Here is a 21,864-nt window from a genome sequence, read left to right on the forward strand (position 1 = left end):
TCAGACTTAATTACTAAGCCACTGTCTGTTCTGTGGGGCTTTAATGAATAATTAATTACAAGAAGCATGAATTATTTCTGCTTACCAAAGATCTACCAGAAATACACGCCCGTCCTCGTTTATGGTGTTATCTTTTATTGATTGATGACGAGCTTTTGATAACGGGGAAATAAAAGCCAATGGAAACAGCCCCTGTAGTACAGTATTGCGGTTCATAGATGTGCATGTCATGAGATACAGAAGAGTGACTGATGCTAGCATAATCAGGTCATGCTTCTGACACCTTTTATGCTGATCTGAAATCAAACATTCTTTGACACATACATCAAAATTCATGAACTCATCAAATCAGCACAATGCACAATGCTCAGTTTGATTGAACAGGTGCCCCCCCCCCTCCGTGCACATGGACACCCTCAGTATCTTTGTGAAAGTTGCCTATGAGTCTTGGTGTGTGTATGTGTGAGTGTGTGCGTGGGTAGGAGTGTGAATTTCTCATCTGCAGACGCTCTGATTTATCCGCTCTATATTTGCATATGTGCACAATGTGATTAACTGCCATGCCTTATCTTTTCGCCTAGCTACTTCACCGCACACATGCATTGCACTCACACCCACACGCTGCCTGCACTAGGTGACATGCTCACACATTCGCACATATTCTCTACACACCAACAGCATTGTGGGAACAATAAGCCACACAGTCAGCTGAAGCCTCTTGCAGACAGTGTGATGTTCAGCCTTGTTTACAGTCGGTCTGTAGCAGTTAGCAAAACCTTCAGGCCTCCCCCAGCTAATTCACTTGACTTTATTTATGTCCAGAGTCCCTCACCGGTGCCACTTGTGCAGGTGAAACTGTCCATCTGTCTATATTCACTTGCCATTCACACGCGTTACTTTGTACAGGACTGCCAGTAGCTATAATCAACTACAGCTCGCATCAGTTAGATACGGTAATAATATGTCAGTCCATATCATTAACACCCACTGAGCCTGGGGATATGAGAGGGCAGGCTGAAAGACTTACTCCTCAGGCAATGTCTGTGTGTGTGTGTGTGTGTGTGTGTGTGTGTGTGTGTGTGTGTGTGTGTGTGTGTGTGTGTGTGTGCGTGCGTGCGTGCATGTGTGTGTGTGTATTTCTCTGTGTGTTTGCATGCCGTTTTTATATGTACACTGTGGTTATGTGGTGGTTATGAAAGTTTCCAGGTATGAATGGAACTTCTGTACAATCACAGATTATGCTTCAACCTCTATACACACACATCCCTTAAAAAAGGTTCCCTTTATAGAATATGTACTTATTTTGCTCTTAGTGGTTGTTTCTCCGACTGACAGACTGTGATGTGTTTTTGGGTTTTTTTCTGTACAATTTTTTGTCTTTACATTCTGCTTGCTTTCATCAATAGAGGCAGCTCTTTGGCAGCATTGCTGTCAACATTTGAAGGGTGAAAGAACGGTAGAATGGAAACTTGAACAACACCAGCAGGCTGACTTCCTGCACTCTTGAGGGCTCAGGCTCACACACACACACACACACACACACACACACACACACACACACACACACACACACACACACACCATATCCCACAATGATGCCAACATTGCTGTCTACTTTCTGCTAAAAAGATACAAAATCAAAATCATTTTGTCATAATTAGTCTTTCTAACCTCATCTCATATCTCACCTTACAAATTTCCTCACCTGCCTCTCGCTCTCTGTCTATAAAATCCCCGGTGGCTCCTTCTCTTCAAATAGCTGTAATCAACACTGATGCTCTCTTAGACCCTCTCCAAGGCATTAATCAGATTGGATTGTATTGCAGTGCCACAGGGGGCCGTTATGGCGGATATTCTTTTGACAAGGAAGGAGAACAAAGAGTTTCTTTGATTGAGAGTGATTGGCCTGTAATAGTTAATTGAAGCAATTCCTCATCACGTCCCTTTGTCTCCTCACCGACTTTCTCCTCTTTCACACCTCTTTCTGTGCTGTCTGTTTCTCTTTGGCTGCATTTTCTCCCTAAATCTGAGCTGAATGTGAGAAGCATTACTTTATCATCCTGTCCTTCCCTCTTCCCTGCGCTCTTCCCTCTGTTTTTCCAAGGTCAGTGCAACTCAGTCTAATTCACTTTCCTTTGATGATAAAAGTCCAGTCCATAGTTTAGCCAAATGTCCGTCTCCCTCTGGAGTTGAGATTTATCTCAATTATTACACCACTGTTGTGTCTGCCAGCCTCTAAACATGAGTATCAGCGTGCCAGGTCTACCCAGGGAGAAACCGCAAATCTTTTGATGTCTTGTGAGTGTCCATTGGCTATACTGGGAGGCTGTGAATTCCCTTAACGCAGCGTACAGATTTACCCACGCAGCAGGAAATCCAGCGCCTAACAAGGAAAATGTGGACTAATCTCCCGCCTTTTCAATAAAGACTGCAAAATACTCTTAAACAACACATAAACTGGTGTAAATCCTTTTGCCAATGCCAAGCAATAATGGCAAGTGTTCTTCATTGTTATGTTTGTGCAAGGATGAATAAGTCAGCCTGGTCCTGTATTTATTGTTTATAGATTGGCAGCTATTTAGGAGCTGCTTGTGAGAGCATTAGCCATGCAGAGCATCCTGAGCATGTAAGAAAAGCTCAAACAAAGGCAAGGAATAAAGTATAAAGGGAAGTCAATGTACCAAAAGAGAAGAGTAATATCCAGAAACAGAGAGGGAGAGAACAGAAATCAGAATGGAGAGAGAGTCCTGGCTGCCTCTTCATGTCCTTGTGCAGGATTTATGAGCTCTAAGATCAGGGACAGGTTTAGGTTTCCAGTAGAAATGGCTGCTAAAGTGAAAGTATAATAGGAAGGACCAGGGGCGCTGGTGGCGCAGTGGTTAGTGCGCGCGCCCCATGTATGAAGGCTGTAGTCCTCCAAGTGGGCGGACCAGGTTTGAGTCCGGCCTGTGGCTCCCTTTCCGCGTGTCATTCCCCACTCTCTCTCTCTCTCTCCTTGATTTCCGACTCTGTCCACTGTCCTGTCTCTCGAATAATGACACAAAAATATAATTTTCCTTGTTTTAGTCCTAAGTAGGTTTATTTTGGGTTTAGACGTCCCTCCTGCATAATGCCAGGTGACAAGGTGAGAAATGGCAAAGCTAGAGGCACACAAAAATGGGCTGAACAGAGAAAAATCCAAGCCAAGACATGATCAAAGGTTCAGAGGACACAGATTTGATTAGCACTTATAACACAAAGGGCAACAAAGAGTGAACACAACAACAGAAACAAAGCAAAGGACGACAATAAAAAGTAGGGAGTGTAGAGGGAGCAAAAAGAGAGCAGGAGATCAAGTTAGAGAGGATGGAGGGCGAGGGGAAGCTACAAGAGGAATGGAAAGGTGTTGGGCGGAGGGGGGGCGGCGTGGGGGGGTGTAATCTGTCTGTGTCAGAGGGATGATGAAGGGGCCAGGAGGGAGAGCTCCGCAGTTCACCTTCTGGCCTCTGGAGGAAACACACTGACCCTGGCCCTCCCCTTACCCACCCACCCCCTCTCCACCTCCCCTCCACCTGCACGATTTATGACTTGCGGGGTCGGGCCAGGGTTGCTTGGTTTGAGGACGTTTGCGAATCTAGTTTGGGCGGCGGCATTGGTGTGCTGTGTTTGCATGTTGTTGTGTGTGAGCGTGCACATGTTGAACGGAATCACGTGTTAAGAAAGCGATTGTATGTCAAGGAGGATGAGACCTCAGTGCTGCCTGGGGAGAAATGGGCAACGGTGATTTTTATCGTAGGCTCAGCAAGAGAGCACGGGCACATCAACACATAATCCAGCATGACAGAGTTTAAAAAAAGAAAGACTGACGGGACAAAATAAAAGCAAAAACAAGACAAGAGGGTTGAATGAGTGAGGAATAGTTGGAACTGTACTGGTGGTGTCGCCCCATTTTCCATTTTAATTATGATGAGCTGTCACTTTGGAGTAGTCAGAGCTCTTAAAAGGGTGTTAAGCATGCAGGGAAAGCAGATAAATGGGTCAATAAGTCCATTATATCTGGAAGCAAAGCGGTAAGTTAATTTACAAGAATTAGATAAAGTGCCATTTTTCTAATCAAGTAAATTCATAACTAGTATTCATTTAGTCTTTTGAAAGAAACATGCTCAACACTGGGGTTTTTTTACCGGCTTTTGTTCTGCAGGTCTCTCTGTTGGTTGAATACAATTTGGCAAACATGAATATTAAAAGAGAAACTAAAAACAAGAAGTAATTTGAAGAAAAAATAACCTTGTGCCCGAGGACGGTTGGGTTTGCATTTTTTAATATTTCATGCATTTTAAAGTTGCACTTAACAATATTTTCAATAAAAAATGACCTGAATGACTTTGTGTTCTTTAAAGGGCAACACTAGTAAGGATGTGTCAACAAAGAATAATCACCCAACTCCGTTTACCTCACCTCTTAGGAGTGCTTTTGTTTCGTACGGCGCTGCACAGGGAAGTCTCAAAAAGTGAATAACTAGCTTTAGCACATTGTGGATCATTTGGAGCTAATAGTGTTTTCAAACTCACACAAATCTCATGAAATGTCTTAAAGGTACTCGGAGGGAGGTGCATGTGTGAACGCAAATGGACTTTTTTTTTTTTTTACTTTAACTTCACCTGTTATGTTTCCTGCCAGCATTCCTTCTAACTTGTCAATGTGTGAAGAAAATGTGAGAACACAGCAGGTGATATTCAAGAAAAAAATGTATGGCGGGCGGAGAAGATGACATTTATATCCTGCTACCTGCGCAGGATATAAACCGGTGCAATCTCTGACCAAGTAATGAAACTGATGTTTTCAGTCAGTGTTCTCCTCTGCTCTTTGTTTAGTCTGTGCTTTGCTTTTCAACGTGTAGTTCACACTTTTCTGTGAACTACACGTTGCACTGATAGAAAGGCAAATGTCATCACTGTGTGTGACTCTGGCTTTGTGTGTCATTTCCATGTCTTTCATTGGACATGGCACAAATGTGTCGTCGTCGTCCCCCATGTGTGAACACGTGCATGTGTAAACAACTAACTCGGGAAGAATTCAGGGGCAACCAGCCTGCCTGAAATGTTTTTGAAATGTTCAGGTGTGCATTTGTGAACACAGCTCAAGTTTAAGATTTCTTGCAGGTGTTGGAGGAGATTAAAAAAGGTAAAAGAAAAATAAATATATAACTTTAATTCATCGGTTGGCCTGCATGAATGCTTGTGTTGCCCTATGTGTGCAAAATACAAATGTTTTAAATTGTATCTTTGCCAACATATTTGCCGTACTTACTTTAAAAGGTTAGAATGTTAATTTTGATCTTTGCTTTGATAGCCTGAATGTGAATAAAATAAAATAAAAAAATAAAAAATAAAAAATGTGCACAGCTTTTAAGACTACACAAATATTCCAATCCTTTTCAACCATGGAATTTTTCATGGTTGAAAAGTTTAACAGTGTGAGACCCTTTTATTTATGTGAGTGATCATGACTAGGTTGGATACAAGAAGGCGTTTGTCCCCTGTAAATCCTTAGAGGCATACTCAAGATAAAGGGAAATAATCCCTAACTTGACATGTCTTTATAGTAAACCACCAACAAAATGTATTTTTAAATGGTAAAGTGAGTTCAATGCTATTTCATGAGTCTGAAATATGGCTTATTGTTGCACATACTAAGTAGAAGCAACCATGAGAATTTGTGGAGGTGAGGTTTAAGTTGTGGTACATGGTTGCTGAAGGAGTTAATTCAAAGGGCTTTCTTTTTTCTGTATGGTGATGAGATGAGGATGAAGGTCGCTCTTCATCCATAACAGATGATTCATAGTCTGCCCTGACCTTTAATACCTGGACTTACCTCTCCTCACTGTCTACTAAAAGCTCGATGGAGAGGAGAGTTTGTGCAAATAGAGCACATGTGTGTTTGTTACATGTATGTCCATTTATAATGCACGTTTGCAGGAGCCTAATGTCAAAAGTTCAATGCGGCTTCTCTGCTCACATCTAATGTGACAAATAACTTCTTCCTCCAGTTGTATTGTTCTAATCCCTTTAGTGGTCTTGGGAATGGAAATATAATTACATTTCTGTGGTGCAGCGCCTTTGATAAGACAGCCGCTTGCTGAGCTGAATGTCTAACTGAGTTGGATGCCTCTCCGAAGCCCTCTCCTCTTTCCACTTTACTTCTCTCTCTTGCTCACCACTCACTATCTCCTCTCCCTCTCTCTCTCTCTCTCTCTCTCTCTCTCATACTCTGTTTCCCGTTTTCACCTCTTTCCTTTTTGTTCTCTCACCCCAACTCACTCTCTCTGTCATCTCCCAAAGCTCATTCTGCCTCTCTCTCTCTCTCTCTGCCTGTCCAGGTATTGCAGTGGATAAAAGAGGTGTTGTCTACTTTGTGGATGGCACCACCATTCAGAAGATTAATGAGAGGGGTTTGCTCTCCACTGTGATTGGCTCAAACGGACTGATGTCGACTCAGCCGCTAAGCTGTGATGCACGCATGGACATCAGCCAGGTAAGCTAATAGAAGCAGTCGAGTTTGGAGGACTGGAAACACTCTAGAGCCCCACGTTCTTTTCTGAAATGGGTTTCATTTTCACCATTTTGATGTTTTTAAGATAATCTGTCAAAATGTAAGACATGAGCATTTGTGTAGCCCAAGCACAATTATAAATCAGAAAGGCAATGTCTCTCAAATAATCAATGTTTGCTTCCTTTTGTAGTCCTTGATTGTTTTGTCAATCTACATAAGCCGGCCTCCACTCAGAATCTCTGTCTGTCTTCTTAAAGGTGTCTGTGTGTGTTTCTGTGTGTGTGTGTGTGTGTGTGTGTGTGTGAGAGACCAAATACAGCTTCTGCGCAGATTTGATCAGCCAGCCTTCAGATCACTGCTGCTGACTTATATCAGGCCTATTAGAGCACAAGATGAATTATAGATGAAGTGCTGGCTCTATAGAGTGATCTCTGCCCACACATCGGGATTCAAGTCCCCGTGTATGTGCTTGTATGTGTGTGTGTGTGTGAATATCAAGCGGCAGCCTCCGGTGTTGAAAAATGAAGCCAATGCGGAAGTGCAAAATCCTGCAGTTTATTGAGTGTTTGCAAATATACACCCCATTTAAAAAAGAGAGTTTTGATAGTAGAAAGTATGTGTGCAGCCTGGTAATAAAAACGAGATTAATAACGCCTCAGTTTTGATTTTATGAACGGGAGAAGGGGGCACAGTCAGGAGGCTGAATCCTGCCTGAGCTGCAGCTCTTTGACTGTCACTAGGTTGTCTGAAAGTTAGGCTGAGACAAGATTTCCATCATGACGGCCGCCATCGACCAGAGGCGCTGCTTGTCAACAGGCAAGGTTGGCATCTGCAACCAAGGCCAGTAGGGGGCCCCCAAGCGCTGACAAACAAGGGGGCCCCCTCTTACAGCACTCACTCATATACTAGTAAATGACTGAATGTTGCTCATATAGCCTTAAATATGGGGGAGATAAACTTGAATAACATTATTTCTGCTAGCATTACATTTTGATTTTTGTTCTTTGACCCTTTTTTCCCCTCATTCTTCAAAGTCATATTTTGAAATGACACGGTTCTTAATGTTCCTTATACTTCTATTTTAAAATAATAATACTGATCTGAACTTAAGAAATAAGAAAGGTGGTGAACGCTGATTGGAGGGGCCCCCTAGAATCACCACTGCCATCAACAAGCCGCCAGAGCCCCCTGCAGTAATCTTTGGGGGATGTCATTCAGGGTTTGGCCACAAGGTGTATTATTTACAGTCTATGGGCTATTCTTTGTTTGTTATCTTTCAGCGTCTGCAGCACAAGTCATCTCATCCTCCATCAGTGTTCACTGTTATAAACTTGTGTGACCTTAATGTTGCATCAGGAAGGACCTGTGTCCACCTGGCGGTTAGTTAGTTTATTCGGGCAGAAAAGCGCTGGCTGCATCTTGTCTTTGTGACAAAAGTCTCTTGACAACAGCCGCTAACTGATACTGCTCTGTTGCGTTGAACTGTACCTTTTATATTTGAGATCGTTTTTTTGGCCTTCATCATGAGCATCAAACAGATGATGATTGCCATCCTACTTTACAGGATGATTCGCTTAATAATAATTATGGCACGCTATCACGGTTATGATCAGACGAGTGATGAAGGCCTCTTGATCTATTAAATGGTTGGCTGGTTGAAAAGTGCAGCAGTGACGTCAACAACAAGCTTCTGAAAAGAAGACTGATTTTACACTAGAAGCGCTTGAGGGGGCTGCACAGAAAAGGCAGAGCGCTCAGTTAAAGGACGCTGGGCGCTGCGACTTTTCTCCGGGCAGCCACCTCCTGCTGCAAACACTCTCTCCTCCTCGGGAACATTTAAAAAAAGAAGCTGGCACTAAAAAAGCCCAATGGACACAGGCCCTAATAGTGAAAACATTTAAAGCTATGTTGAGACAAACATCTCTGCTGTCATTTTTACAGAATGAACCAACAAGTGATGACTTTAGCTTATAGTTTAAAGGCTAATATTGAATTTACTTGAAGGTAAAGCAAATAAACCTGCAAAGATTATTCAGCTATTGTTTATATTTAAGCATTTTTATTAAGAGGATAAAAACGTATCTGAAATACCTGTGGATGTATTTCTTCTATGTTGCACTGCTATCTGGTAAAACCAAAAAACATCAAGAAGCTATTATAGCAATCCATCCTTTAGCTAGCTTCAACATTTGGAGGGACCACTTGAGCTATTTAGTTTGAAATACTCTAAAAAAGTGCAAGCTAGCTAGCATGCTGGCTAACTCTCATTAGGACAGTGGTTGCTCATTAGCCTTACTTGCTAATGTTTACACTAACAGCCAATATAAATTATGTTATTTCAATATCTTCTGAAGTGAATGCACAATACTACTAACTAGCTAGCCAAGATTAGCTGTTTCCATTTCATCAATCCATTTGTGTAGATGATGGAAAATAAGCAGACCATCATCACTGATGGTACTGGACAGACCTGTAACATCAGCCCTCTTTACCCAGTGAGTCAGATCTTGACGTAAAGTATCCTGTCGCTGTAAATGGAAGTTCACATTGAGTTTGGTTCTGGCCGAGGTTTCTGACTGTTCAAAGAAAAGTAATCCTTGCCACTGTTGCCTAGCGCTTGCTTATGGTGGATTGATATTTGCTCTCTAAATAATGTTAGAAAATTGTTGCTGTGATTTGTTTATGAATGACTTTGATTGAATGATTAACTAACAAATATAATGGAGTCATGTAAGCTAAAATCACAGATGATAGCCTGTAAACAGTAAAAAATGCAGACCCCAATCTGGATGTTGAAATACTTTATATACTGTATTTAAAGTCCCTGGCCAAACATTTTTGACCAGTACCAACAGTGTCCTTGGTTGTCCAAATTCTTGCCTCCACACCAATTTAAGAGGCTCAATGGCCAAGGCAACGAAAACACACACACCACAAATCTATGTATTGATTTTTTTTAGCAACATTTTTGGTTCAGTTTGACTTTGATTCAGCCAGTCCATTTCTTTGTACAGCTCATCCTAACTTGTAAAAGTGATTGCCTGCCATCACTGCAAAGTTCAATATCATGAGCAGGAGAGATTTGATGCGTGTCCTCTCTGGCTAAGGACAGAGTGAGGCCTGCTTGATGAATCTCTCCACCTCTTAAAATGGGATTTCAAAGTGAACCCTCTTCTCTCTCATTTGACAGAGCCTATAATTGGACATGTCAGTGGCAATTTAACATGATCCATTTATTTACCAATCCACCCTCGGAGTCATCAATCACCTCGCTGATCCCACAGACGCACCACCTCATCTCAATAGCTCGCGGTTCGAGTGAGTTTGTTTTGTGTGGGATGGACAGGCGTGGGGGAGGCAGTGCACTAGCGTAGGTTTGTCTGGTTTTGACCCCCACAGTGTAAGCGGGCAGGGTGTGCTATTTGAGCTGGCGGCGATCATGGTTATTGGCTGACATTTGGAACAGTGCCGAGGCGAGCCGTTGTGAATCTTGAATAAACACGGGGAAGGCTCCATGCCCGCCACTGACCTTTGCATGCGCAGGGAGGGTCAGGAGGCCTAATGCTATGTTATTAAGAAGATATTATTTGTATCACCTGTTACTGAGTCTTGTGTGCGATTTCCCTCAAGGCGTTCTTGTTCTTTTGATCTAAATGTATTTATAGAAATTCAGTAACACTCCATGTATGTATGGTCTGACTATGAGTGTGTGTGTGTCACTCCACAGGTGCGCTTGGAGTGGCCGACTGACCTTGCCATCAACCCACTGGACAACTCCCTCTACATCCTGGACAACAACATTGTCCTGCAGGTGGGGAACAGAACTCTAAACTTGATTTTCATTCAAACTTTTGTTTTTGTTTTTTTGACAGGTATTTTCACTATACATAGCACAGGAAGAAAATAAATGAAATATTTCTCACAAATTGCAGTGCTGTCACTTCGGTTGCATTTTGAGCACGCTTTGCTGTTCAAATAAAAGAAAGGGAAAAAAAGCACCTTGTTAAAATAATAACATGCTATCAACAGTCTCTGGAGCAGTTGTTTTGAAGAGAATGTCACTCAGGTTTTGCTTATTAGCCAAACACTTGTTCCCTAAAATTAATGAATTGCCTGTTGGAGTGTATTTCTTGTAAAACTTAATAAGTGATTAGATTCGACAGGCTCAGGTTGGGTGAGGTTTGATACTCTGGATAAACAAAGTAAGAATATGAAGCCGTTCTTTCTCACATGGCTCATAGATTATGGTGTGATTTTGTTTTTTTTAACTCAGGTATCTGAAGATCTTCAGGTCCGTATTGTAGCAGGCCGCCCGATCCACTGCCAGGTTCCAGGTATTGACCACCACCTGGTGAGGTGGGCAGCTGTACGCGCTACCCTGGAGGCTGCCAAGGCCATCGCCCTGTCCCACCTGGGAACACTATACATCGCTGAGACTGATGAGAGACGCATCAACCGCATCCAACAGGTCACCTTGTCATTTCAAATCCCATAGTTGCCTTTAGCCTCTTTGAGCTCCATGTTTTCTGACTGGGCCTCGCAGAAACAGCTGCTGGTGTTTGATGAGATGTCATTCATACTGACTCCTGTATTTTAGATCATTTAACCAAACACTCTCACATCAAAGACCCTTAAAACCACTTCATCCTCATGCTGTCGTGTTATGCATTTCAAGTCTGATTTATAATGATAATTCAAAAGCATTACCTATTCAAAGTATCTAAGTATTACTCAGTTCTTTTAGTTTAAAATCTGAGTTATGTATCAATGCATGCATGCAAATGGCTGTTTTCAGTGGTTATTGATTCATTACGGCATTACTGGGTATTGTCCACAACCTCATAATTCGAATAAATTTTGAATAATTAATAATTTTTAATATAACATGTAGATGAGAAAAGATAACTCAGATAACTACTCACAGTACCTTCTGATGTTTGTTAAATAATTGTGTGCATTGTTTGTATAGGTTTAGAACAAACTGACTCAAAAAATGTATTTTATCGTTTCATTATTCTTTAATAAATAAAGAATAAAACATTTAAGTATTGATAAATCTAAAGTGCACTTTTGTGCCTGAGCTGAATTTGCAGCTAAATCATAATAAACATAACAGTGTTTTAATGGCACGGAGAAAAACTATATGTAAAGTGCACCATTGTGCCTGACCTGAATTCACAGCACCCACAGTGCCCCCAGTGGAGAGAGGCGTCATTACAACGAAACAATATAATATATATAATATAATATATTTCTCTGAATCGATATTGAATCAGGAAAATAATAATTGCAATGCATTGATGAATCAATATTTTTAACCAGCTCTACAGCTTAGTTTAGTTCACCAAGAGCTACAAGATCTATGTTCCTCTAAATTCTGTGCTGGCGTCAAACCACCCTGCATGTTTCTGTGAATAATGAAGCATCAGCGCTTGTAAAAATCTCTTCTACATCTCTCACAAACTGAAAAACAGGAAGAGACACCTCAGCTGACAGTTGACACCAACAATCCATCTGGCCTTATGACACAAATTCTAACACTATCACAAGCCCCTCTGTGGTCGGGCTGTTTGCCGTGGTCACAGATGCTGTGCAGCAACAAGTCTTCTGCATCTTACACATGTGAACAAAAGTCTGATGCATCAAAAACAAACAAAAGCAGAACGTTTTATTTTAGAAACGACAACTTATTCTTTATCCATTAGCTCTATTTGTTAGCAGCATGCTATCATAAGACCCCCCTGCACTTAGGCACCAGCACTAAAAAGAAACAGCCCACTGAATTAAATCAATAGTCCCTTTGTGGTCCGCAGCATGATGCTGAGTCCATACGGCGGCACAAAGGAACACATAAGCCTCCGATGCCTTTTTGATGGAGAACATGTAGCCGTGTTGGATAGGCCGATAAAAAAAAAATCAGTATTTGTCACATCTGTTTTATTTTTGTTTATTTCGGGGTCCGTATTTGTCTTTCATCTTAAAGTCATTCACCCAGAAAATCAAAACTACAACTAAAATCCTCCTGCTGCTTGAGGACCCTGAAAGTCTTTCATGAGCAGTCCTACAAACACACTCTGCAACAAGTAGAAATTCTGCTTTGAGAATGAATGACTTTGTTTTTTTATGTCACTGAACCATTACATAAAATTAATGATGATGTCTTGCTGACTTTGTCAGCGGTTTTGATGTGCTATCAACACATTCAGGAATCTGACAGGCAGATACAGACACAGCATGTTGCAGGAAGAACTAAATTATACAAAAACCATGATGTCACTTGTATGACAATCTAGCTGCACACATTGACACTAATGTTTAACTGATAAAAGTGAAACTCATATTAACTCATCATCTTAAAAGACTGAAACCATCTGAATCCTCTGCGTCTGTGTTCTTTCAGTATAATTAGTTCTATTACATGTGACCTTGTCTTGGACGTGTTGAGTGTTTAGGCGCTGCCTTGGCACTGTTGTTGGTCCGCTGTCATGGTGAAGGCACGTCTGTCTGTCACTCTCACCAAAAAACATTTGGCTAAAACATGAACTACCACAGAATCATAACCAGTATGTTGAGAGTTTTATTTTCAATCATGAAAAGAGGCAGAGGATGTATCTAATAAGCATGGTATTGGATCTTTGAGGTGCAGTAAAATCACAATAATTACAGCTTATATGAGTCCGGCTGTGGCTCTGTATTTATTCTTTTTACAATCAAGAGCAGATTCTCTTTTTCTGCATTTTTTTTAAGTAAGTGCATTTATCGATTACAAGTCGCAAGACTTTAAATCCAATCAATGTCGCTCACAAAGTCGGTCCATTAGTTTACGATAACTTTGTATAAATATTTCATGACCTCAGGAAAGTACGTTTGTCGAATCACTTTCCCCCAGTTACTCAAAACTGTTGATAAATTCTGCAGGTCTCCTAAGTCCTGGAGGATTTGTGAGTATTTTCATTTGACAACTGAATGAAATGATTGGACTCTTAATGCCTTAAATCAAGACTAACTTGTCCAATGTTTTGGCTTGTTAGCATAGATTTTCTAACCAGGGATGCTTGCAAAAATACTGATGGATGTTGTCAAATTTTCAAACGAATAATTACACTTTTCCAAAGCAGACCTATCGACTATCTAGCCATTAGTCATATGAGCAGATTGATCCCGAACATGTGCTTGTAAAAATCAGTAGCTTAGCTCAAAAATGAAAGCAAACACCGATCTTCAACAGCACCTCTAAAGCTTACAAATGAACAAGTTATTTCCTGTTTATCAAAGTCATTGTTGTGCAGACTAAACAAAGACATGACGTGGTATTATTATATTATATCAGTAAGCATGAGAGGTGCTGTCAGTCATCTTCATGGCATTGTAATGCTCAACAAGAATCCAAATAATGTTACAATCATTTTACAGAAAAGCTTTATGGAGCACAGGACAAGTCAACTTTCCCTGAGGAATAACACCATGAATCAAAAAATCCTCAAAAGGCTTATTTTCCCCCATCATCTTCAAATAATGCATTGGACCTGTTAGGAAGCATCTACCAGCCAAGATGCATCAAAATCAAAGTGTCAGTGAAGCAGTTTTCTCTGTAAGTGATAGCATGCACGAGCAGGACAGTCAGATGTTACCAGAGCTGGATATCCAGCTGCAAATATTCATCATTTATCAACACTGCTCCATTAAGGCCAAGAAGTGAATGTTCACACACTTGGAGGAGCCATCTTTCTTTTATTTTGCTCAAATTAAAAGAGGCTTTTGAGATATAATCTTTGATTGTTTGGTTGAAGTTCTATTAGACGTGAGCAGACTAATACATTGCTATCATCTTCCTCCTCTATCATTTTAATATTTTGATTTTTTGATTTCCAGCTCAGTTTTTTTTTTTTTTTTCATGAAATGCCATCATTATCTTGTTTGTTGTAGAGATTAGACATAACAAAGGCTGTTGTTGAACAAGAAGCTAACACAGCTTTCTGGAGCTCAGTATGACGGGGTTTTTTTTTTTTTTTAAACACTTCACAGGTGTCGACCAACGGGGAGATATCTGTTATCTCTGGAGCCCCCACGGACTGTGACTGTAAGATAGACCCCAACTGTGACTGCTTCTCTGGTGGGTCATCGGGCACGCACACACACACACACACACACAAAACAAACACAGAGACATGCAATCTGACTGGAGGGTTATGTCATGCATATATTAGATTATGTCTGAAAGGTTAGATCTTAGATCAACATGTAGCTGCACTTAAAAATGATACAAGATCATATCAAACTCGACCTGATTGTGCAGAATAACGAAGGAAACATTTTGAAGTTTAGACAGAAGTTTAATGAATTGAAATAGTCTCTGTGTTCTGAAATTGAGTGATTAAATCTTGCTGCCTGTGAATCCCTGCTGGCCAGTGATTTTATTAGGCAGGCTTTAGGATAACTGTCCCCTCTTGTCCGTCTCCTTCACTATTTCCTTCTCTGCTGTGAAGTGTCTCAATTATTTAACTCAGATGAAATTTTAATATCGGAGAAGGGCCCCCTTTTCACTCTCCTTGAAAAATAATTAAACCTTATATTAGTGTTAATGTATGCAATAACCCTATAATAATAGAAACTGACTATCTCCAATGTTGCAATGAAAAAGTAAGTGAATGTTTTTTAGTTTTTTTTAGTAGGAGTGTGCGTGCACTGGGGGATGCATTGATATTTGTATTCATGTGAGTGATCCCTCTGTGCAGACAAGAAACCTCCAGCTACATTTCAGTAGAAACCAGCTTGAGAAAAACCTTACAATCCATTCAAATAACAAGCAATGGTAAAAAGCTCTCCTCTAGCCACTGAAGGTTTTAACTGGTTGCTGTATAATAGAAGAGCACCTAAAATGTAATAAAAGGACGACGGAGAAGACCAAACAAATAAGCAGATGTCCTTTTGACAGTTAGGCCATGCTTTCATTGTAAGTGTCAGAGGATGTGATTTTATCATTTAATTCTGCTCATAAAAATCTCTCCTTTTTTCTATTCAAAATGGAGGGAAGTGTTTCTCCCATGCCACAGGCCAATGGGCTGTAACCATTCCTATTTCTTGCGTTGTACTTTGCATATTTTCAATCATGTCTTGCTGTTAACAGATGATTACTCTCTTCGGAGGCTTTTCCGTTTCCATCGCTCCACCGTAGACACTCACAGTGCCTTTGAACATGTGAGCACACGCCTGCAAATACAAACAGACATGAACTCACACACACACACACAAAAACAGACACACAAACATAATGTGCATGCTGTCAAGAGATAAACTGCCACCCTGCTGCCAGCGAAGACCCATCAGAGGCCCCGGGCCTACTGCTGACAGCATCTAAAGGGCTTCACCCGGCTATTACCCCGCTGTGCTGCCAATGACATCTGAATGCATTCAGCCACCCACTACCACCGTCTGATAAGGCTGGGGTCACTATCAAGGTGGTCATATCAACTCCATTGGGAAGCTATGGTATCCAAACAAGTCCAAGTCCTGAGCTGAACTGATAAACGCTTAAGCGGCACCATGGGATCTTCAGATTTTTGCAAAGCTTGTGTCCACCAGTTGTGACTTCACTCTTTCTCAAAATAACAAAATAACTCCATATTTGTCTGTGTTTTTATAACTGAGGTTGTGTGAGATAAAGAGTTCCTCCTCATTTAAATAAAGTGTTCTTGTTTCTCTTACCAGGGGATGGAGGTTACGCCCGCGATGCTCGTCTCAAGGCCCCTTCGTCTTTGACCGTGGCCCCGAATGGTACCCTGTATATTGCTGATCTCGGCAACATCCGGATCAGGGCTGTCAGCCCCAACCAGCCTCAGCCTAGCACAGCAGGACTGATGGAGATCAGCTCCCCACTAGACCAGGAGCTTTACCTTTTCAACCAGGTACACAATGAGCCAGCTTTGCCCATCGACAGTGTGTATTCTCATGGGAAATATCTAGATAGTTGAGAACAATCGATCAGTGTAGGTCAGAATCCCAGCTGTCTGGATGTACATGAATTTTGTGTAAATTTGTGCTGTTAAATGTAAATGTTAAAGCCTTTGCACTCTGAGTCCATTTTTTTCGGATGCTGTTTTGGATCTGTAATCTGAAAAAAGCATTACGCACAGACACCTTGCACACTGAGTCCGATCCGTTTATTTTTCTATTAATTCCAAAAATTTTCAGTATGAGACAAAATGCCTCGTACTCATCAGAGTGGTCGAGCTGTGAAGAGGATTTTCTGATTCTTTCACTTCTTGAAAAAAAAGCCAACGGGGTCCGGCCACATGATAACAAGGCAAGAGCGAGGAGAGTTTCACCTGTCAATAAAGGAGCTGCAGAATTCTCCCGATCACTTCCAGGTGTATTTCAGGATGTATGTTGCTCTCTATACTGTAACCACTCATTAAAAAGAACAGCACCAATTTCCGGGAAGCATATGATCCTAAACAGCAGCTGGCAGTATGTTTGAGGTAGGGACACTCTAGACAGCCACGCACACACACACAGGGATCGATGCGAAAGAACATAGAAAATCAAACTTGTTCAAGAGGAAACCTTGAACAGAACCAGACTCATGTTGAGCAGCCGTCTGAAACGTGTTGGGCTTGAGAGGGGGTAGAGGGAGATGCAGAACGAAAAACACAGATGAGACAAACAGGGCAACAACAACGATGAATAAGATGGATTGTAGCTACAATGCTTAAATTAATGTGGTGGTATTACTACTGTGAAAACACAGTAAGCCTGAAATTACATATGAAAGTGCCTGACTTAATGCTAATAATATAAAACTGAATGACCAAATATGATCAGCTGTATCAGATACCATTCTCTCATTCACTGGGCGTATGCATGCATTAAATTAAAAAAAGTAAAACCTACATTTTCACAGGATAATCTTCTTAGTTTTAAATTGCTTTCTTCAGAAGCTGCCTCATCTTTTCATCTCGAATCACATCCTGTTGAATGTTCTCGAGGTCTTTCCTCGTTCGATTTTATTAAAAAGTTTTAGTTTGAAATCTAATATTCACTCAGTTGATTTTTTTAAACTTACTTAGAAACTACTTTACAGTCGGGGTAACTAAGGCACTTCCTGTCTGTCTCTTCTCTTCCATGACAGAATGGTTCCCACATGTTCACCAAACACCTGATCACTGGTCACTACCTGTACAACTTCTCTTACGGGTCGGACGGCCAGCTGTCCGGGCTGACGAGCCGCGACGGCCATGGACTCCAGGTGAGGAGAGATGCTCATGGTGTGCCTCTCTGGCTGGCACTACCTGGTGGACAGGTGTACTGGCTGTCTCTTAGCAACAGTGGAACACTGAGAAAGGTATCAGCCCAAGGCCATGACATCGCCCACATCACTTACCATGGCAACACTGGTCTCCTAGCAACTAAGAGTGATGAGAACAGTTGGACCACTGTTTATGAGTAAGTGTACAGTTTTTTTCTCTTAACCTTTTGTTCCTTTTTCTTCCATCTGGTTTTTTTTTTCTTTCTTTCTTTTTCAGTCTTTAATTTGTTTCCATCTATCATTTCTTATCTCGGTCAATTTGTCTTTGATTGGTGGTTGATTGATTGGATCTAAATGTTTGTAGCGTATGTGCAGGGGATTGCATGCATGTGTGTAAGAGTGTGAGCCAGTGTTTACTTTTGCAGTGTGAAATATGAGTGCCATCTGGTGGTGACTAGTGCATCATTTAAGAGAGCTAGAGAAAGCTTTTGTTGGTTACGCCCTGTGCTTAAGAGACGGATTAGTTGAAGGACATCTGCAGCACTTTGATCACACACATGTAAAGTATGAACTTGAAGTACACTACACACACACAAACACATCCGTTGAGTTATTTCTCATTGTCTGCAGAGTCTCCGTCTCAAATTCCACAGCTGGGTAATTACAAATATAAATCATGGTTGACGCATACTCTGTGCCCATGTTTGTGTGTGAGAGGGTGAAACAGTGTGATAGTGAGCATGCACACTTGTGTCTATGCGCTCATGTGTGCTTATGACAGTGTTTTTGTGCGAGACTGTGAACTTTTTGTGTGCACTTGTTTGGTACATCATCAGCTCTGTGTTTAACTTTGAAGGTACAACAGCGAGGGCCGTGTGACCAACATCACCCTCCCCACTGGTGAGGTGAGCGGTTTCCACGGCAACCTGGAGCGCTGGTCTCGAGTGGAGGTCGAGGCCTCAAACCGAGAGAACTTTGTCACCAGCACCAACCTCTCTGCCAGTGACACAGTCTACACATTCAGACAAGGTATGAATGTGACATAGCGTAGTTTTGTGATCTTTTACTTGTCATAGGTCAAGAGAGAATCTTTTGGTAAACTGCAGGAAGACAAAAGGGTTTACACAGGGCCAAATAGGGTTACACAGATGTCACATCCCTCTGTTATTCAGGGGGTGACACACAACAAAGGTCATACCTCACTGCAGAGCATCGCAATCCATCCAGTTTAGCACCAACACGGTGCATGGTGCTTATGACTCATGTGGGGGGAGTAAAGCTTAGACAACATTAGACAAGTATAAGGAGGGCCAACCACAAGGTTACATTGATGTTTAAACATTTATGACAGGCAAACAGCAATATTGTGGTTGTTATTCAGGTCAGGTTAGACACACTGCCCTGTAGCTTTTCTTATATTATTTCTTCACCGGCTACATGTGTGCAAAAGACATTCACAGTTTTGGAAAGAGATGTAACCCTTTCTATAAATAATTCACAAATTGTTCAGTTATGACCTCTTTTTATAACCAGACTAATGACCAGTGGGCAAAAAAAAAAAAAGTTTACAAAAAAAGAGGCAGATCCGACTGTCAGGCGAAATGTCTTAACGGCCGCTGGAAAAAAATGGAAAAGAGAGCAGAGATGAGAAGAGGGAAAGAATGAGAGTGGAGTGGAGAAGCCGCACATGGGAGCAGCTTCTTCTCATGTCATCCCTTTAATTGCTTTCTAGCAGTTGTCACAATGACAGGACTGCAGGGAGAGAAAAGCTGCTCCAACACACACAAACACACTGGCACACACACACACATAGCCTGTGTGTAGTACTACAGTGTGACAGAGCTGCCAGGGAAGAGTTGAAATGACCCCCCCATTTTACAGTGCTCCTCCAACCCATTACTTCCACCATCAACAAATTCAGTGTCTCTTCCTGCCTCTGAGGCAACAATAACCATATGTACAGAAAGAGTTTTATAGGGGCGCAGGGAATTGAAGTTACTATCCAGTTTATGAGCCGCAGTAAGTTTTATGATTATTTTGGCCATTTTTCATATTAATTGCATTTTAAAAACGTTAAAGACATGAGTCATTTTGATATTGGCAAGTATAAATTCTGTCTGCAAACTTGCTCAGAGTGGTATAGAAATGAGAGAACAGTTTCTGAGAAACCTCAATGTGTGAACAACTTTCATGGCCAATTGCTCTCCACTTGGCTCACTTCTCTTTTCTTTCTTTCTGTTCTTCTTTTCATTCCTCTCTTACTTGATATCCATCAGTCTCTCCTTTTCTCCTCCTCTCTTGCTTGCTTTTTGAATAGATAACACTTTCTAAAGGTACAATAGAGCGTGAATGTTGCAGAGAGAGCGCTAAGCACAGAAAATTTGATAATTAATTCAAACAAAACATGCATACAAAAAGCCAGACTCGTATTCATTTCATTATGTACTCTTCTGCTGTATCTCGTAGGTTTTTCTAAAGACTGTTTTCTGAGAGACAGACACTGACGTGTTCTCACACTTTTTTTTTCATCCGGTACTTTGTATCTGCATCTACGTGCGTGTGGGTTTTGTGGGGCTGCATGTTTGTTTATGCATCTCCGTACGTGTGTGACCCACACACTCTATCGACCTCCAGACCATGCTCAGAGCTCGTACAGAGTCAGCGCTGATGGCTCGTTCCTTGTGTCGCTGGCAAGTGGGATGGAGCTGTCCCTCAGCACGGAGCCCCTCCTTCCCGGAGGTGCAGGGGGAGGAGTCAGTCCCACAGCCAGCCGGTGTAACATCAGTCTGCCCGGAGACCACGCCCCAAGCCTGATAGAGTGGAGGCAGAGGAAGGAGCAGAGCAAGATGAACTACAGCACTTATGAACGCAGGCTCAGGGTAAAACTCACCAACTTATTCTTCAGTAAACTAAAAAATAAGTTATCCTTATTCATTACTACACAAACAAAACAAGATCAACAACATAAAACATTCTGGTAACAAACAACTCAAGCTAAATCTAACATAAGGCTGTTTAAAAAGGTCAATTTACATCACCTTATTCACACCTCAGACATGTGGTTACCAAAAGTTGTGCAATCTGGCCTTTGCAATCTATCAGGCTGTAGAGCACTCGTGGTACAGTTTGGTGTGAGGACACTCGTTGGATCTTATGACAGATTAATGACATCACCGAGAGTCTGCTGATAGGCCAGTTGACTCGGAACCCGTTCGCTGTACTTTCCACAAAGCACACGCCAACTGCAACACCTCGTCTGTTTTTCCCTGGCACAGAAAAAAGTAAAGCAGACAAACAGAAAATGTAATGAAATAGAAAAAAAGGACATTTTATCTGATGTGTGCTAATTAATTATCAAGCCTTGTGACTCAGTCCCCTGTGCCCACGAGGCAGTTCATTGTTTATTATTCAGGTCCAGTGTCCTAAAAAAATGTCCAAATTAATTTGTCTCAACTACTGATGTATTCGTTCGACTTAAATACTTTATTTATCCCCAATGGAAGCTCAAGTCTACTGTTATTGAGAGAAATGCTACTCACACTTTATATGTTCTTCATCTAGTTAACATTCTGCTTGTTTAATTTTAGGCCCATAACAGGAACCTGCTGTCCATTGACTTTGACCAGAACACCAGAGTAGGGAAGATCTACGATGACCACAGGAAGTTCACCCTTCACATCCAGTATGACCCTCTCGGTCGACCTGTGGTCTGGTCCCCAAGTAGCAAATACACTGAAGTAAACATCAGCTACTCAGCTGGAGGACTGCTGGCAGCCATACACCGAGGAGAATGGTCTGAACGTCTGGAGTATGAGAACGACAGGGTGGTGTCCAGAGCCTGGGTCAACGGCAAAATCTGGAGCTACACATATGCAGACAAAGTAAGAGCTGTTCCTTTTAGAAACATATTGAGGTTGGGGGGGATTTTGTTTGTGTATCATGCTGAGATTTGTCTGATGGCTTCACTTCTGTTTCTTTTCATCTTCGCTGTGAGCAGAAATCTAGCACACCTGCGCTTCCTTTGTTTACTGCTTCAAGGTTATTACACCTTTCTGAAACAAAAACTAACACTTCAAGTTATACTTTTA

General features: G+C 41.5%; 1 protein-coding gene across 3 annotated transcripts in view; it reads left to right on the forward strand.

Annotated features, from left to right (window-relative positions):
* tenm1 (teneurin transmembrane protein 1) overlaps nt 1–21,864 on the forward strand; it is a 168,557-nt gene that overhangs the window by 136,239 nt on the left and 10,454 nt on the right. For all 3 annotated transcript variants that reach the window (XM_065958726.1, XM_020629724.2, XM_065958727.1), the window contains exons 23-31: nt 6,359–6,513; nt 10,259–10,342; nt 10,805–10,999; nt 14,557–14,644; nt 16,240–16,436; nt 17,660–17,973; nt 18,633–18,805; nt 20,411–20,655; nt 21,364–21,657. In XM_065958726.1, the coding sequence (XP_065814798.1) occupies nt 6,359–6,513; nt 10,259–10,342; nt 10,805–10,999; nt 14,557–14,644; nt 16,240–16,436; nt 17,660–17,973; nt 18,633–18,805; nt 20,411–20,655; nt 21,364–21,657 (1,745 nt within the window). The remainder of the gene's footprint in view (nt 1–6,358; nt 6,514–10,258; nt 10,343–10,804; nt 11,000–14,556; nt 14,645–16,239; nt 16,437–17,659; nt 17,974–18,632; nt 18,806–20,410; nt 20,656–21,363; nt 21,658–21,864) is intronic.

The sequence above is a fragment of the Labrus bergylta genome, chromosome 9 (genome assembly GCF_963930695.1).
Source record: "Labrus bergylta chromosome 9, fLabBer1.1, whole genome shotgun sequence".
Taxonomy (NCBI): Eukaryota; Metazoa; Chordata; class Actinopteri; order Labriformes; family Labridae; genus Labrus; species Labrus bergylta.